Genomic DNA, 18,184 nt, shown 5'->3' with positions numbered 1-18,184 from the left:
GGACAGGGTTGGCGGGGGACAGGGGGTCTGCAGGCATGTGTGCAGGTGCCGGTAAAAAGCTAAACCCTTGTCTTCCATAATGGGAAGTTAATAAGTGATAGTAAAAGTGAAAAGTCAAGGGGGAATAACAAAGGAAAATATGTGTGATTTAGAACTGTAGGAGTACAAAAGCAAAGAAATGGCAGGAAGAATTGAAAGTGGTGTGTGGGGAGGAAAAGGAAACTTAAAACCAAAGTTCATATGACTCTAACGTATGCACCAGCCTGCCTTGAATTAAAAATAAAAACAAAGCTTGGGGCGCCTGGGTGGCTCAGTGGGTTTAGCCGCTGCCTTCAGCTCAGGTCATGATCTCAGGGTCCTGGGATCGAGCCTCACATCCGGCTCTCTGCTCAGCAGGGAGCCTGCTTCCCTCTTTCTCTGCCTGCCTCTCTGCCTACTTGTGATCTTTCTCTCTGACAAACAAATAAATAAAATCTTTAAAAATAAATAAATAAATAAAAACAAAGCTTGAAAGCACGAGAGATGGGCAGGCTTTATGAGGAATATCAGGGAAGTCCTCTTAATTTATAATTGTCCCTTGAGCAATGCAGGGGTTGGGGTGCTGATCTGCCATGCAGTTGAAACTCCTCCCGCTAAAACTTCCCCCCAAACGTCCTGCTCTCCCCAGACTAAAGCCCTCTTGCAGGTGAAAATCCACACATAACTTGACAGCCTGCTGTTGCCTAGAAGCCTTGCTAGTGGCCCAAGCGGTTGATAACATACTTTATATGTCATATGCATCCCCTCCTGTATTCTTACAGTGAAATAAGCTAGAAAACACAGTGTTATTAAGAGAAGCATAACAAATATGTACTTATATTAGGCCAGTACCCTATTGCATTTTCATCAAAAAACATCTTGTGTAAGTGAACCCATGCAGTTCAAACCCCTGTCGCTCGAGGGTCAGCTATATTGTATTGTGACTATTATGAGAGATGGGTGTTTGAGGGGTTTGACATTATTCCAAGGTGTTTTGTTTTGGGGGGGGTTGTTTTTGTTTTTGGGGGGTCTTTTTTGCATTCCCTGTTGTTTTTCTAGCCACAGGGAAAAACTGGGTGGGGAAGGTGGCCTTTCCTGCTCACCCTGGACAGGTGGCCTCTGTAAGTCAGTTTGCTAAGTGGAGGTTGGCAGAGGGCACCAGGAAGGTCGTCAAGCCTCATCTGCTGACCCATGGGGTTGGCATCACAGTACCACTGCCGAAGCCTGGTCCTGAGCCAGACGGAGCAGTGGGAACGAGGGCACCACAGATTCTTTCTTTGTGAAATGGGCATCATGATACCTACCTCACATTGGTTGTGGGGAGTGAATGAGTTAATATACACATAGGACTTAGAACAGTGCCTGGTGTGTGTGAAGGCAGTTAGCTCTGAGGATCCAAAGGCTATCAGCACCTTTTTTTTGCTTTAACTTTTTATTTTGAAAAATATATTTCCAACCCTACAGCCCTATTGTTGGAATGCTTGGGCAGTCGGTGAAGCATCTGCCTTCAGTTTAGGTCATGATCTCAGGGCCCTGGGATTGAGCCCCACATTGGGCTCCCTGCTCATCGGGTAGCCTGCTTCTCCCTCAGCCTGCCGTTCCCCTGCTTTTGCTCCCTTGCTCTTTCCCTCTGACAAATACATAGATAAAATCTTAAATTAAAAAAAAAAAAAACCCTGTTGTTGGCATTTTGCCACATTTGCCTTTTCTCTCTCCACGTGCAATATTTTGTTATACTGTTATAACTGAAAAGTAAGTGGCAGACGTCATACGCTTCCTTGCTAAGCGCTTTAGTGTGTGTTTCCTAGGAACCAGAGTGAAGTGGTCAGTTTTCAGAAATTTCACATTAAAGGCTGGTTTGTAATGTCGAGACCATTATTAAATTTTACCAATTGTTCCAATACCATCTTTCCAGCAGAACTCCCCTCCCTTCCCCAGGATCCAGTCCAGTCCATAGCATCCTTTAATCCAGCACAGTCCTTCCGTCTTTCTTGGTTTTCTCTGACTTTAACCCTTTTGAAGGGTTGTAAAGCTGCTTGTCGTGTAGAATGTCCCTGGATTGGGGCTGGCTGACCCTCCCTCTTGATCAGATTCAGACCAGGAATTTTGGCCAGAATAGCACCGCACAGCCTTCCCAAGGCACTCGAAGTCAGTGTGTCCCATTCGGAGCTATGTTAACTTGGGTCACCTGGTCCCTTTGTCATTAATAAGTAATGTTTGGGGAGATATTTTTGAGACTGCATATGGACACCTGTTCCCCAACATATTTTTACCTGGTGGTTGGAGCATTTTTTGGGCATTGACACTTGACCAGAATTCTCATGAGGTTCCCTTGCAGGTCAACACCTTGACTTGGCATTTGGGTAGACACCAGTGTTTGCTTTTGCCTGCCAGTGAGAAACTCTTTGGCAAACATACTGATTGTTATCCAGGAGATTTTATTCAACGTTGGCTCAAAACTGCCCTTGCTGGTGTTGATGTCTAGAAGGCCAGTTTCATTTTTCCACTTGTTCAGTGTTTATTGAGTATCTCCTGTAGGCCAAGTGCTATTCTGGGTGCTGGGGATAAAATGATTTTAGAACTTTTTTTTTTGTTTTTAATTGGGTGCCTGGGTGGCTCAGTCGTGAAACGTCTGCTTTCTGCTCAGGTCGTGATCCCAGGGGCCTGGGATCAAGACCCTCGATGGGCTCCCTGTTCAGCGGGAAACCTGCTTCTCCTTTTCCCTCTTCCCGTGCTTGTGTTCCCTCTCTCATGGTCTTTCTCTGTCAAAAAAATAAATAAATAAAAGATTTTTTTTTTTTTTTAATTTATTTGAGAGAGAGCTCACTGGCAGGGGTGGGGAGCAGAGGCAGAAGCAGACCCCGTTGAGTGCGGAGCCCAATGCAGGACTCCATCCCAGGACCCTGAGATCATGAACTGAGCCAAAGCCAGGTGCTTAACTGACTGAGCTACCCAGGTACCCCTAAAAAACTTTTTTTTTTTTAAAGATTTTATTTATTTATTTGACAGACAGAGATCACAAGTAGGCAGAGAGGCAGGCTGAGAGAGAAGAGGAAGCAGGCTCCCTGCTGAGCAGAGAGCCCGATGCGGGACTCGATCCCAGGACCCTGAGATCATGACCTGAGCCGAAAGCAGCGGCTTAACCCACTGAGCCACCCAGGCGCCCCTCCCTAAAAAACTTTTTAAAGGCAGAGAGAAACCCCTGCCCTCCTGGAAGCTACAGTTTAATGGGGGAATCAGACAATAAATCCGTACTCTGTTGTCAGGTAGTGAGGAAACGCAAGCAGGCGAGCAAGACAGGCAGCCATTTGGTACAGGGAGCTTCTTAAGCTGGGCTTCTGGAGAGTTTTGCCGTTGTCTCAGGTCAGGAGGCCTGCCTGGCAGTGAGAGCAGCTGGTTGGAGGTCTAGAGGTGGGCTGTGTTAGTGGGACTGTAAGGAGGTCTGTGTGGCTCTGGCAGAGACTCAAGGGGGAGATGGTGGTCAGTGAGCTTAGAGAGAGGGCTATGTGGGCCATGATAGGAAGCCAGGGGAGTGGTCCAGGTTTGAGGGAGTGGCATCCCCTCAGGGGACATGGAAGCCAGCCCTTACCCCTGATGCTAGTGTGTGAGGCCGGCCTGCCCCTGTCCTGGGCTTCTGCGGTTGGTCTGACAGAGACTGGACGCCAAGGGGGTAAACTGGCTTTGAGGGGCTCAGAGTCCACCAACGGGGCTTAGGCATCCAGGCCAGAGTTCCTCAGAAAAGGAAGAAAGATGGCAGGAAGTGAGCAGTTGGAAACTGCGTTGTTGTGTTTTCCCTGCCGCTGAGAGGGAAGGCAGGAGAGGGCTGGCCTGGGGGAGGCCCTTGTTTCCCAGCACCCTGGGTGGCTGGGCAGTCTTTGACAAGCCTTGGCAGACAGGGGCATGCTCACAGGCCCAGCGGCTTTCTGATCTTGAACAGGGAGCCCCAGGCCGGGAGCCCAGGGCTGTGTGTTCTTGGCCGGCAGGGCAGGCCGTTCTCCAACGTGCACGCTGCCTTTGTCCCCGGCCATCTCCCCCATACCAAGGGAGTGCCGTCGCTCACAGCTTTGCCAGCCCGGGCTACCAGAGTAACCGCAAACACAACAAGGAGAGCTAGCATCTGAAGAGCACTTCTCTTTGTGGGGACACTTTCTAAGGGCTTCCCATCCACTGCTTGCTGACTTCCCATAACGATGTCCCAGTCACGTAGCTACGAAGTGTGGATTGGAACCCAGGCTGCTCTTCTCTGCCAAGCTGCTCTTGGATAAGGGATTTCTCTAGAGCCCACTGCAGGAGTTAAGGGGATGCCATTCGGTCTGTTGGTGGCATTCTCTTCTGTCTTGAGATCTGGGTGTACTTGACCACTAGCAGGGCTCCTAGGGAGTGTTGGGAGTGAGGAATGAGAATCTGTTTGCTGCTGCCCAGAGGGTTGTGAGGAGGCCTCTGCCTCCCTTTCAGGATCAGATCCAGAGATGCCCAGGAAGTGGGGTGACAACAGTGCCACCAGTGGTCCAGATGACATATTTTATTTAATGTTGATGACAACTCTGTGGGGCAGATTTTATGACCACTCTTTAACAGATGAGAAAACTGGGTCTCTGAGAGGTTTTATGCCCAAGGTCACACAGTCAGGAAGGGGAGAACATTATGTCAGCTCAGGTCCAGAGCCTGTGTCTTTGTGCTGGGCTGCTTTGTAGATGGACCAGAGCCGATGGACCTTTGATCCTTACCAGAAGTCATATGCTTGGTGTAGCATGTCAGGCCTTCTCCACTGGCTGTTGGAGTAATATGGGGCCAGTTGGCAGGTGGTGGGAGAGCACCAGCTTTAGGGTTAGGTGACCCCAGGTCCCGTGTCACCTCTGCCACATGATACCGGTGAATCCTGACTCCTGTGAAATGGGGATTCAAGTCACCTACATCCTTAGACCAGGTACGAAAGTAAAGGTTGGTAGTTCTTAGCTGGACCTGCAGGTATGCAGGTGAGTGTGGAAATTCTCTGGAGTGTTGAAATGTGCCCACTGGGCTTTCCTCGGGTTTCCGTCAGAGAGCACTCTGAGTCAAAGACAAGGGAGTCAGGGAGGACACGGGCCTTCTGAGAAACATCCTGACTGATTTTAGAGTACCGTTTTCCTTTCTTGCCCTTAACATCCATATTTAAGCACTACATATGAATGATAACAGTTGTAGCAGGTCTTATTAGAAATAGGGAAAGGATATAACCCAAATCAGGTGGTGTTGGACTGGGACCCTAGCCTAGAGTCTGTTTGGGAAGACTACAAGATTTCCTGCTGATGAAAACAGCAAGTCTCAACTAGGGGCAATTTTGTCCCCCAGGGGAGACTTGGCACTGTCTGGAGGCATTTTTGGTTGTCACAGCTGGAAAGAGGGTTTTACTAACCTCCTGTTAGAAACCTGCAGTCCTTCTAAACATCCTGCAATGCCCAAGACAGCCCCTCTAACAGAGAAGTATCAGGGCCAAAATGGCAATGGTGCCACGGTTGAGGCAGGCCGATTAACAATAGCCAGCACTGGGGCGCCTGGGTGGCTCAGTGGGTTAAGCCTCTGCCTTTGGCTCGGGTCATGATCCCAGGGTTCTGGGATTAAGCCCCGAATTGGGCTCTCTGCTCAGCAGGGAGCCTGCTTCCTCTTCTCTCTCTCTCTCTCTCTCTCTGCCTGCCTCTCTGCCTACTTGTGATCTCTCTCTCTGTCAAATAAATAAATAAAATCTTTAAAAAAAAAATAACCAGCACTGACATTGTATTTACTTTGTGTCAGACATTGTTCTCCTTGCTTCTCAGGTATTAACTTGTTTAATCCTCCCAACTCTGGGACATAGGAGCTATTATTATCCTCAACTGACAGATGGGGAAGTCAGGGCTTGGAAAGGTTAAATAACTGGGCAGGGGTTAGGGTCCTGAGGCAGGAACAGGTGGAGCCAGGACTCGAATGCACGTAGTCCAGCTCTGGAGTCCGTGCCTTTAACCACTGTGCTGTGCCCCTCTGCTTTGCAGGAGGGGAGGCTACTTACCTTTAAGTCAGATTTTCAGCTTCAGGTCCAGAACGCCACATACCAAGAAATTTCTTATGTGACGAGTGTCCAAAAGCTTTCATTCCTTAGGCCAAGAACAGAGGGGGAAGAGTGGCAAGGGATCCCACCAGCAAAAACCCTGTGGCTCCTGGATGCTGAGTGTGATTCCCTGCAGGAGCTGACCTACATGAGGCGCCGGGTGGATTCCAGGTGGATTCCGGGTGGATTCCAGTTGACCATAACCTCTTCGTCTTTGGCTCCTCTCATTAGGGAATCAGAGACGGGGTTGGGGTCCCTTCTGTGTTGGGGTCTTTGTGCTGGGGACCAGACGGTGGTGGGCCCCTGTGCAGAGAGTGCACCTCACTTTGCAGCCCCGGGCTGTGTTTATCGTTGCAGACGTGAAGACAACTGTGGTTTACCCCGCCACAGAGAAGCACCTGCAGAAGTACCTGCGCCAGGACCTCCACCTGGTCCGAGAGACGGGAAGCGATTACAGGAACATCACCTTACCCCACCTGGAGTCCCAGAGCCTCAGCATCCAGGTGACTGGCCCACAGGGTGCAGACACAGAGGGCTCCCTGTGGCCATTCACTCTCCCTCCTGGCTCTTTCAGGGGCCGGCACTGTCCCACAGGTTTGGGGTCGGGCAGAGGGCACTGTGGAAAACTTGCCCTCAGGGGGCCTGTGTCCTTCCTGGTGCAGAGGTCCACATGCAGATGCGGAAGTAACTGCACGAGACGGGAGAAACCGAGGGGCACAGGGAGTTCTGGGCTGAGGTACTCACTCTTATCCAGGAGGGTCAGGGAAGGCTTCACTGAGAAGGGAGTTGACCCCTGTCTTGGGCCTGCCACTGAGGCTCTGTGGGCCTCTCAGAGCAGCCTCTAGGCCTTTGAAGAATCTGTGTTTCCAGAAGCACTGATACCATCCCAGAAGGGCTTTGCCCTCACCTGGGTCTGTGAATAGGTCAGGACCAATGCCAGGGTCGCCCCCTAACCCCGGTCAAGACTTTTATTTCCAGTTCTGCCTCTGGGAGTCGAAGCCCAGAGTAGAAACTTCATTTGCTCATTCCCCTTGCATTCACTCCCTACAGGGCAGGGTCCTGACGGCCCTGGTGGCTCAGGGCAAGACCTCTTCTCTCGGGCTAATGTGAGGTTTGGCAGCATCTTCTGCAACTAGACCAGACGCAAGGCCATTTAGCTCAGAGATCCCAGCTTCCCCTTGGGCCAAGGCCCAGTGCCAACCAGAGTCTCTGCCTGGAATTGGCCCCGAGTGAATGCTCAGCATTAAATATGATGGATGATGCGTTGTCTTGCTCACTCACTGGCTCTCACCGTCTCTATCTGTCCGTACTCCCCCTTGTTCTCTTTGAGCACTTCTCATCTCCTCTCCCCACAATTCTGGTCATAGCTATGGTGGCCGCTCACGTGCAGGACACTCGGAGCCATTTCCCCTGGGCCAGAAGGAGGGCAGGGACCCTGGGTGTGGGGGCCCTGCCAGGGAGGCCAGTTGCGCTTGGGAAAAACAAGGGTGGAGATGGTTGGCAGATGTACAGGAGGCCCTGTGTGCCGACAGCCCTCTTTCCCCCCAGGGATGACCCCATTGGCTAATAGCCCTGGCCCCCCTGTGCTATATTTGCACCAGTTCCTCTGGCTCAAGCTGGCTCAGTTTTTTTTTTTTTTTTAAAGTCCCTGCACTTGCTCTCTCTGTCTTCTAAGTGGAAAGGAGCTAGATCTCTGTCTTCCTAGATACAGCTGCTGCTCTCCAGGGTCCTAGAGGGATCTCCTGGAATATGTGTTCTGTGGCACTGATTGCACAAATATGGGATCCAAAGGAGGAAGCCCTTAAAGTTTGTGTGAGTGGTATATGTACTTCTTATACACCACCGTCTCGTTGTCTTGGAAAATAATACAAAACCCCACTACTCTGCCAAATTCTGTTTGGCATAAGCACTCGTGTGTTTTTTTCTTGACCAGTTCTAGTTACGTTTACAAGCACTCGGCTCATCAGACAACAGTCGTTAGGTTTATTGAGCATGTCCCAGGCCATGTGCTAGGCTTTGGAAGGTCACCAAGGTAAACACTTGTAATGTCCCCAGAGTCCTGTAGGGGTGACAGATACAGAGTCTGAGTGTAAATAATAGGATCCCACAGGTGGTTTGTATGTGAGGTTTGGTAGTGACACAAAGGGGGTTGCTTAGCTCAGACAGTCGGGGACTTCCCAGAGGAAGGGGTCGTCCAGTTGGGTTTTCAGGGACAAACAGAAGTTTGCTGGGTTGACAGGCTGGAGAAGGGCGTTCCAAGCAGAGGGAAGAGAAGTGCAGAGGCACAGAGGCCCAGGGGATGGGCAGGCAACAACAGGAGAAGGCGAGCAGGGACCAGGAGCAGGCGGGTGCCCCTAGTTGGAAGACCAGGAGCTCCCAGACCTTGCAGTTCATCAGGATTGCCTGCGGAGAGTTTTTTAAATACAGAGTATGGAGACCTACTCCCTATCTCCTAGGTCAGAATGCTCAGGGAGTGGAGCTGGGAAATCTGTATTTTTTTTTTAATCTCTGTTTCTAATGATTGTCAGATTTCAGAACAGTTGCCATAGGTACTGAGGGTCCCCTAAAAGGTTTTCAGCATATGAGTTCCATAGATTTAAGACTTGTGGGGGTGTCTAGTGAGTGTGGGAGTAGGAAAGCTGTGAGGGCTCAGGTGGGTCTTGGACTGAGGCCACGGCAGTGGCGGAAGGCTTCAGCAGGGATTTGAGAAGCAGGGCTGGAAGGTGGCGGGTTCCAAGAGGCAAGTGAAGGGTCTGGGGTGGTTCCAGGTCCTGTGTGGGCGGTCGTGCATAGGTCGTGGGCCGGGGCGGTGGGCCATGGACGGTGGAGGAGGGTCATGTGGGAAACAGTTTAGTTTGGGACTTGCGAGCACTCCCTGGGTGTGGGGACGGTTCCAGCATTCTGGGAGGTGTGCATCACCTTACCGAATCTTCTCAGTGACACTTTGGAGATGGGACTCATAGCCAGGCTGCATCCCCCGGCGCCTGCACTCTTAGCCAACTACCCTGTTTGGCTCCTCACTTCTGAGGTGCTTATAGCTCATCAAACAATGCCATTGGACGTCCGGGTCCCGGGCGTTGGGGACCATCAGGCTAAACCTGTCGGTCCTGTGAGTCATCAGGCTGTGGCATGTCAGCCCAGAATTCGGATTCCACTTCTGCCATCTTTGAGAAGTGTGGGTGCCCTGCACCTGAGAGCCCAGCTCCTTGTCTGGAAAAGGTGACTGCGGTTCCAGTGGGGACTGAGAGGGGTGCTACACACCACACACCTGCCTTGGATCCCAGCAGGCACTGGGCACCAGTGTGGTCACTGCTGTTGTGCATGTGTGGGGCTGGGGCTGGGGCAGAGCTGAGACAGCTAGAGGTTCTGGGCAGGGGAAAGATGGCCAGGAGAGTGGCTGGCCAGCAGGTGGGTGAGCTCTCAGCAGGAGGAGAGTGGATGGGGAGGGAGGTATCCCCAGGGAGGGGAATTGCCAGTGTCACCTACTGCAAGGAAGTCTGCCAGGTGTGTTCCAGAAGCCAGGGCTGGCTGCGTCTTCCGGGCTAGCTTTCTGATGGGCTCGCTGCCCATTACATGCACCCCACCTTGTGATTTGTGTGAATTCTCTTCCTTGGTGTCCCCTCTCCCCCTTATCCAGGCTGCTGGCTTGGGTCTTCACCTGGATGCACGTCCCTCCTGCTCTTCCAGAGGCCTTCCCTACATGGCCTGAAGTGTGGGCTCTGGGGCCATGCTCTGGGCTGGAACTGGGTGGACTTCTCGTGTTTGTGTTTTCCTTAACCTGCCACATGGGGACACCAGTGCATGTGAGTGGGAGTCCCAGGGAGGCCCTTGGGCCCGGGCACGTGGTAGGCTGCTCTCCACCACCTCACCTTTGCTCGCCTCCTCTCTTGGTGCGTGGCCTCCAGCAGAGTGCCCATTCTTGTCATCACAGGCCTGCAGCCCGACGGCCCCTCACGTGGGAGCTTTCCCAGCACCTGCCTCTGCTCTTCGGGGCCTGTGCTGTGCTGGGTGCTCTCAGTCCTGTACACTCCACTCCACCCTGACATACAGGTATAATTCACCCCCTCAAAGGGGGAAACTGAGTCTCAGAGAGAATACGCCGCTTACCCAAGGTGTCAGCTAGTTAGTGAGGAGGTGGGAGAGGAAACCAAGCTTTGGTGGGCTCCAGAACCAGTTTGTTCTCTATCGACTACCACACAGCTTTTCCAGTCTGAGCGGGGGTGGCTTACCTGTGGGCAAGAGATAAGCAGCGGCCCCAGGGAGGCCGCTCCAGGGCTCTCCACAGAGTGTTCTCCTACTGTTACCTCGTCTTTACTTTTGAGGTGCTTTGGGTCAGGTTCTGGCTTTTTTTTTTTTTTCCCTACAGCACATTCACAGCGAGCCTTCCAGTGGGAAAGGAAGTGCCTCTGTGGTTGTCTCCACATGCTGGGCTGGGCATCGCCATGGCCCCTTGTGGCCCGAGGAAGCCACTGCTGGCTGGCCTCTAGCCCACTCCCAGGAAGAGGGCACAGCCAGCATTCTTGGGAAGGCCTCTCTTTTGTAGTGAGTGGGCCCTACCAGGGGGTCTGAGAGCCCCGGATCTCCCCAGGCAGGCACCCTCTCCCCTTCTCTGTCTCAGATAGTCACATTTGACCTTACAAATGCCAGCCGAGAGCCGAGGATGTGGACTCAGGATGAGGTGGGCAGACCCCAGACCAGCCTCCACTGCCACTGGCCTTCACAGACCCCAGTTGTGCCCGAACTTCTGGAAATGGGCAGAGGAGCCCACCATTGGCTGGTTGTGTGGGTGCCCTGGCCCCCTGATCAACCCCCACAGTGAGCTAGGAGGCACTACCTGAGGGCCAGCCCAGCCACTGCCCTGTCTCTGGCTCTCCAGCAGGCTCCTCTCTCAAATTTCAAGCTGAGAGTTGACTCAGAGCTCTGGAGAAGTGGAGAAGAAAAGAGGTCTCTAGGTTTGAGCCCTGTGAGAACAGGGGCTTTCCTGTCTTAACCTCCCTGCAGGCTGGCTGGCTTCAGAGAGGCCACCAGGACCCTATCCCAGGGATGTCCTAGGATCCACACTAGAACTCAGGGAAGGGTTCTCTGAAGACTGCCAGCAGCTGATAAAAAGGTCTGTGGGGGTGGTGCCGGAGGCCCTGCGCTGACAGGAAAGGTCTGTGTAATTGCCGTCTCCCGGTTGAGCCACTTCTGCTGTGTCACACAGGGCCCATGTCAGCTGAGACTGCTGCAGCTCCAGAGGCCCCGAGCCTACTGCTGGCGAGAGTCCCACCCAGCCGGATGTGAAGCCCACACGTGTTAATGTCTGGGCCCTCGGCCTGTCCTTGTGACAGGCTTTGTCTGCGGTCCTGAATAAAGTGGGGAGGGGCCTATGGAGATAGCCATCCCTGAGACCTGGGGGCCACGGAGGGATGGATGCTGAACAGGCTTGTGAGGCCCAGTGAGCGTGTCCATGGCATGTCCACAGGAAAGACCTAAAGAGCTCGGACCAGTCCAAGCTGCAGTGCCCATGAGGGGAAGGCAGTGGTGGAAGAGGGGAAGTCTCTGGACAGAGCAGAGCAATGGGGACAAGGCAGCTGGAGTGTAGAACCCCCTGAGCTTAATGGCCCTTGATGGCTAGTCTGTGGTTTTCCCCCTGAGGTCATGAGCAGCTGTGTGAACCCTCTCTCTCCCCACTCCTTCCAGTGGGTGTACAACATTCTGGATAAGAAGGCGGAAACCGACCGGATTGTTTTTGAGAACCCACATCCCTCCGATGGCTTTGTCCTCATCCCCGATCTCAAGTGGAACCAACAGCAGGTAAAAGCTTTCTTGCTGGGGCTCTCTGGTCTCCCGTAACTTGCTGTAGGTTGTTGGTTCTCCGTCCTGCCCTGCTTTCCCACGTTGGTCTCTCCGAGCAGGTGTGAACTCTCCAACAGTGGAGGCCTGAGCTGGGCACAAACACGGACACCTTCACGAGTCCGCTTTAAGTTCTTCCTGGCTCTCCTCTCACCCAGGGGCTGAAGAAGGGGGTGATGTTTGCGTCCATAACTACACGGGCCATTCTTCGGCCAGCCAAGTGGCTTGGCCGCCACTCTCCCTTCCAGGAGCACCTGGAACCCTGAGGACTGTTTACATTCTCTCCACGCCCTTGGACTCCAGCAGATCCAGGCAGGCCTGTGATGTGAGGCACTGATAGGAAGGAACCATGGCAACCAACCCACCCTCCACCGCCCAGTCCAGCAGTGGTCTCCTCCACCGCCCAGTGTGGGAGGGGTCCCCTCCACCCACCTATGGCTAAGAGGGGTCTTCCAGTGGCCAGGGCTTCTACCTGACCCTCTCAGCTCTGTTTCCTCGCCTCCATGCCCCTCACCTCCACCCTGGTAAAGAGCAGGTTTCCAGCAGAACTGACCTGACTCACCTTCTCTCAGGTGCTCTGCAGACTCCCTCTGTCTCACTCTTCTTTCCCCTGCCACCCCAGCCCACCACCAAAGCCATAGTGCACCACCATCTGTTTGGGTGGAATTTTAATAATGACGGTATCTGTGATAGGCAGAGTACCACCGTGTGGCAGGAAGTGCTGTCCCTACCATGGCCTGGAGCATGGCCTCGAGCCAGGCTCAGCCTGTGGTGGGCCAGGGGCCACCCACTGCCTGGCTGACGAACCAGACATGGGATTGCTGGGTAGCAAGTGCAGAGCCGGGACACTCTCTTGCAGTTTAGATCTTGAGTCATCTAAGCTGTGCTGCCCCTGGGTGGACCCTTCTGATTCCTGGACCCCTCACACACAGGCATTGTTCCAGGGTCCTGCCCATCACGTCTCCATGCACACCTTCCCTCCTGCTTTCTCCGTCCTGGCCTGCCTTTGGGTCCTAAACTGCGCTCATTGGCAGTTTACTCTGTTGATTTGGTAATTTCTAGACCTACCATGCCACTCCCTCACTGCCCAAAAAGGGGGCTGAAGGCCTGTGGATAGGGTAAAGGGACACGATTTCAGCTCAGAGGCACCCAGGCAAGTGAGTGCCAGCTGCCTCTTTTTTTTTTTTTTTTTTTTTTTTTTTGCCAGCTGCCTCTTAAGAGAGGCTCCTGGGAGTTCCTGAAGTTGGCTGGAGGGATGGTAGGGAATCTGAAGGGAATTTTCAGAAGTTGTAGCACTGAGTGGTGATTTGTTCGAGCCCGATAAGACAAAGGAGGTGACTGCCCACTGGTAGGGCAGGGTAGTGGTGGGGAGGCTGCCAGCATACCGGTGTCTGCTCCCCCCACCCCCAGCCCTGCAGGTTATCCCCACCATAAGCCTCAAGGGAGGAGGCAAGGCCTGGCTCTGGAGTTATTCTGGGGAGCTGGGACAAGGTCAAAGGATAGGGGTGCTAGTGATAGCTCTGGGCGACGCCTTTGTGCAGCTCTGTAAGCCCCTGTCTGTCCTGTCTCCCCGTGGGCAGCCCTGTACCTGAAGGCCCTGGGTCGCAGACTGAGTCACGAGAGATGGGATAGGAGGTAGGGGCAACTTCCTCTACCTCCTGAGATCTTTGAAGAAGATAACTAAAGAAAATGCATTGTCTTTTTGACCTTGTGCTGGCCCGCATCCTGCGAGCCCTGCCAGTGGAACTGCCTGTCTGTCTCCTTTAAGACAGGAAAGTCTTGGGACGCCTGGGTGGCTCAGTTGGTTAAGCAGCTGCCTTCGGCTCAGGTCATGATCCCGGGGTCCTGGGATCGAGTCCCACATCGGGCTCCTTGCTCGGCAGGAGCCTGCTTCTCCCTCTGCCTCTGTCTGCCTCTCTGTCTGCCTGTCCTCGCTCACTCTCTCCCCGTCTCTGACAAATAAATAAAAATCTTTAAAAAAAAAAAAAAAAAAAAAAAAAGACAGGAAAGTCTTCAGGGAGGGCACTGGGCTCCCAGCCACAGGGCTTACCCTTCAGGCTTATGAATAGGCTTATGAAATGTCAGACTTCCCTTTGATGGCCATACAGGTGCAATTGTTCTTAACCTTTGCTTAATTAGCGTCTGTCTCTTGGTGCTGCCGTGTTTCATTGTCTGGAATCCCTGGCTTGTGACAGAACACTGAAATGGACAGCTCCTTTAGAACTTGCCAGTGTAGTCAGCAGGCGAGACAGACCGGGCCTGGACTTTCCTTCTTTGTCCTCATACCAGGAGGGGACTGAGGAAAGAGGTACTCAGGTGTTTGCTTAAAGAAGCCGTCCTAGCCACCCTAGAATCTCTCCTGCTGCTCTTTCTCCCAAGGAAAGTATATCATAAAGATACGTTCGCAGCTGCTGGCCCACGATTAAAGAGACTGTTTGTCCATCCATCTGTCTGTCTACTCATCTGTCCACTTCACATGTATTTGTCAAATGCCTAATGTCTGCTAGAGAGTCTTGCTTCCCTTCCCCAGTTCGTGTAAGAAATCACTTGTATATTCTTTTATTTGCTTTTTTTTTTTATGGTCTAGTTAATAAATGTGATGTAGTTTGGGAATGTAGGTGAGGTCCAGAGCCAACAACCAAGAAAGAATTCCTAAAGTGTTTTTAGTACAAAAAGGTGGTGTTATTATAGCATGGGGACAGGTTCTGTGAGCAGAAGGAGCTGTTGCCCCAGGGCTGTGAGGGGTGGCTGTTTGTATACTTGGGAATAAAGAAAAAGAGAGGTTTTCAAAAGAAGCTTCCTAAGCTAAAGAGGACCTACAAGATATTAGAGGCCTTGCCAGTGTGGAGTTAAGGTTGTTTTTCCCTCTAGCAAAGCATTAACATTAAGATGTTGGGAGTTTCCTTCTGGAAGTTACCTTATTCATAAGAATGCTTTTTTCCTATGAATCACTAAGACATTTGTAAACTGAGTGAGACTCCTGTCCTGCAGGACTGTAATCTGTCTACATTAACCATTTGTCTTTCCTTCCCTTGGCTTTAGGGCAGTAGGGATACCTGAGAAATGTAACACAAACACAGATCCCAGCTAGGGAAGCGGGGGCTTGCGGGGTGTCAGCCTGTGCCCTGTCCTCAGCTTGTCTTCTGCTCTCTCCTCACAGACGCGTAGTAAAAATGCAAGTAGTACAAATACTTGCTTGGAAGTGGTACCTTTAGCCTAGACAATTTCTTTTTGTCTCCTTCCATTTATAGTCTTTGCATATTGTGTGTGTATGTACGTATCAATCTCAGTGGACACAATGTGTACTTTCAGTTCATCTCAGGTAGGTTCTTGGGTCTAAAACGCCCAGACCAAGAAACTCTTCCTCTGGGTCACTCCAGAGGTAGAGATGTGGCTCCCCAGGGCTCTGGCCACTCTCTATCTTGCCCCTTGCCAGGAAGCTCTTACTTGGATTCTGTGGTCCTGCCTCGTAAAGAGATTGATAGTGTCTAGTCTCCCTGGAGTGATCAGTGGGCCACCTTCGGGGATACCAGTCTGAGACCCTTGCCAGCTCCTTTAGTCTAGCTTTCTTCAGATCCTTTCTCTAGGCCCCAGGGTGGGGGTTGGGGGGCCTGAACTGCCTGTGGAAAATCTGGGGGTCACATTTGCTATCAAAGGATGGGTTGCTTTTCCCTCTCATGCACCCTGTGAGCAGACGCCCAGCAGCCGGCTTCATGCCTCCTTCCATGCCCGCGGGGCAGAGAGATGTGACTTAATGTCATGTTTGTGATTTGTCAGCAAACGTCATCTAAAACAAGTGCTACTGTTACCTGGGTCTGCGACAGGGGCACGTAAGAACAGCTGAAGATACCAGCAGGCATGCAGAATCCCAGGTTAAGACAGTCTTGTTTCCTGCTGCTTCTTGGGAAGCAGAAAGAGAGGGAAAATGTCCTGGGCACAGGCCCTAAGGAGGGAAAGCCTCGAAAGGGCTTGGGAGCAAGCTGTGGCTTAGGTAAGCACAGCTTAGCCATTTGCTGGGAGGTTCCCACGGGGCTCATCTGGAGCAGGCCTGAGGCTGAGAGCCCAGACTGTTAGAGAAGAATGTCCGTGGTATGAAGAGACTGTGTTGGTGTGCAGGGGCACAGTTGGACAGCAGGCTCCATATGGGCATCCTCCTTCTCAGTTTCAAACTGGGGCTCTCGGGGATTTGGTCGGGTGACTCACGGTCCCTGGATCATGCCCTTGAGGAATGTAGCAGCTCAGAATGCCCAGTGGGGTTCTCTGGGGTTCCCCCATGCCTCACTCCGGGGAGCCCTGGCATCTGGTGCCTGCCTTGCACGTGGATGTGAACATCAGCTCAGGTCAGGGCTGGAGTGAGCGGGAGGGGCAGGAAGGTTTTCTGGGCAGAGGAAGAGTGCATTTGCCTTCTGGCACAAGACCTTGTTGACTTTGGTTCTTTGCACTGTTACAACCTCCAGGTTTTCAGTCAGGTACTGTTTTCAGGAAGGACAGCAGGAAGGGTCCTGTGTGAGTCCTGTGGGATAGGGAAAGAGAGAAGAAGGGTTAGCACTCTGGTGTGCTCATTCCTGACCTGGCTTTGGGGTCCCCTTTCACCCTTCAAATCCTTCTACACCTGCACCGGACTCCCCACAAATCAGGTTGCTTCCTCGACCCCCCTCACATGCTCTGTACTTTCTTCCCTCTGAGTCTTCGCTTTCCCTGTTCCTTCTACCCGCATGCTCTTTTTCTAAACACTACCTCTTCTTTAAGACCTAGATTCTCTGTCTCCTCTTCCAGGAAGCCTGTCTGGATCACCCCAGCTAGTCTTCCTTTTTCTTCCTTTCTTACTTTTGAAAAACTTTGTCTCGTAGTAGCTACTTAGGTACATTCTGTTAGCACATAAACTCTTTGGAGGGAAAGAATTGTCCTTGGCACTTTCTTGAACCTTCTTCTCCTAGCCCTCCCCCCATCAGTTCTGTGAGAATATAAATACTCCCATATGATATTCTTCAGTAGGAAGAATAAAGAGAAGTTCTGTCCTTAGACAATCCCACTCATCCCAGGCACTTGGAGGCCCCCATTGTCCCGGGGGACCGGCCCTGCCGTGGGCTCCCCGGGATCGTCTGTGGCCGGCACAGCAGCAGGCCTGGGGGGCAGGTGTGTCCTGGCTTCCCTGAAGGATTCCAGGATAGGCAGCCTCCCCTGGCTCTGTCCGCCGCTGAGCCTGGTTGACCCCTGCCGATCTCTGTGCAGCTTGATGACCTGTACCTGATCGCCATTTGCCATCGCCGCGGCATCCGATCGCTTCGGGACCTCACTCCAGAGCACCTGCCGCTGCTCAGGAATATCCTCCGGGAGGGCCAGGTGAGTCATCTCGGCTAGATCCACACAGAAGCCCAGACGAATTCTGTTCCAATGCCGTTGTGCTCCCCGGCCACTTTCCTCACACTTCACAGAAGTCCATCTGGGAACAGGGCTTCTCTCTGGATGCCCGTCCCACGACCCCAGGAAGGCTCTTTAGATGGACTCACAAGACCCTTGTCCTCTGGTCCTGCCCTTCCTCCAGCTCCGCTTTTAGCCGCCTTTTCTCTGCCTGGGTTCTCACTGTTGCCTCCGAGCTTTTCTCCTATGCAGCTCTGCTCGGACCCCTCCTCTCCCAGGATCATGACAGCCATGTCATGCCAGACACATTTCTTGGGCAGATGGGCCCCCGCTCCAATGTGTGCACAAGGCCCTCCTCCTCTGCCCTGAGGCCAGAACCTGGGTTCTGTAGCGCCTGGCGTCCTGGGGTGCTTTGTACGGCGATATTTGCTGAATCACATGAAATTAAAGAGGAGCCCTGGAGGCGAGGGAAAAGGGTCTAGAATCTTGGGTCATGGTCTTGGTCCTGACATTCTGACCCTCACCACCTGAGTAAGTCTGGGCAGGACTCATCAGCTCACCTCCCTGCCTCAGTATGTGGATGGGATGCTGCAAAATCCCATCCTGTGGGCTGGTCCCCAGTCTTTCCTTCACTCAGGCGTTCAAGGACGCTGCCCCTGTGCTGGGGCCCCACAGTCACCAGGAGAGCTGCTCTCAGTGGTTTTGCTGCAGGTGTGGGGGAAGGGCTTTCCGGGAGCCGCTCTTTGCTGACCTCTAGACCCCAGCTGTCCCGCCTCTGCACCCTGTCCCACCTTCTCCCTCCTCCCTGCCCACATCACTGCCTTTCTGGCTGGCTGTATCTTTGTGGAGTAATTAATTTCTCTCCTGAAGCAGCCTCTGGATGGCAGAGTGGCATCTTTCTTGCAG

At 52.7% G+C, this 18,184-nt stretch overlaps 1 protein-coding gene across 1 annotated transcript in view; it reads left to right on the top strand.

Annotated features, from left to right (window-relative positions):
• Positions 1 to 18,184, top strand: part of DCPS (decapping enzyme, scavenger) — a 38,634-nt gene that overhangs the window by 19,083 nt on the left and 1,367 nt on the right. The window contains exons 3-5 of the mRNA XM_059414061.1: positions 6,440 to 6,585; positions 11,765 to 11,878; positions 17,150 to 17,260. Coding sequence (XP_059270044.1) covers positions 6,440 to 6,585; positions 11,765 to 11,878; positions 17,150 to 17,260 — 371 coding nt within the window. The remainder of the gene's footprint in view (positions 1 to 6,439; positions 6,586 to 11,764; positions 11,879 to 17,149; positions 17,261 to 18,184) is intronic.

This window comes from Mustela nigripes, chromosome 1 (assembly GCF_022355385.1).
Source record: "Mustela nigripes isolate SB6536 chromosome 1, MUSNIG.SB6536, whole genome shotgun sequence".
NCBI lineage: Eukaryota > Metazoa > Chordata > Mammalia > Carnivora > Mustelidae > Mustela > Mustela nigripes.
This window is presented reverse-complemented; position numbering and strand designations above follow the sequence as displayed.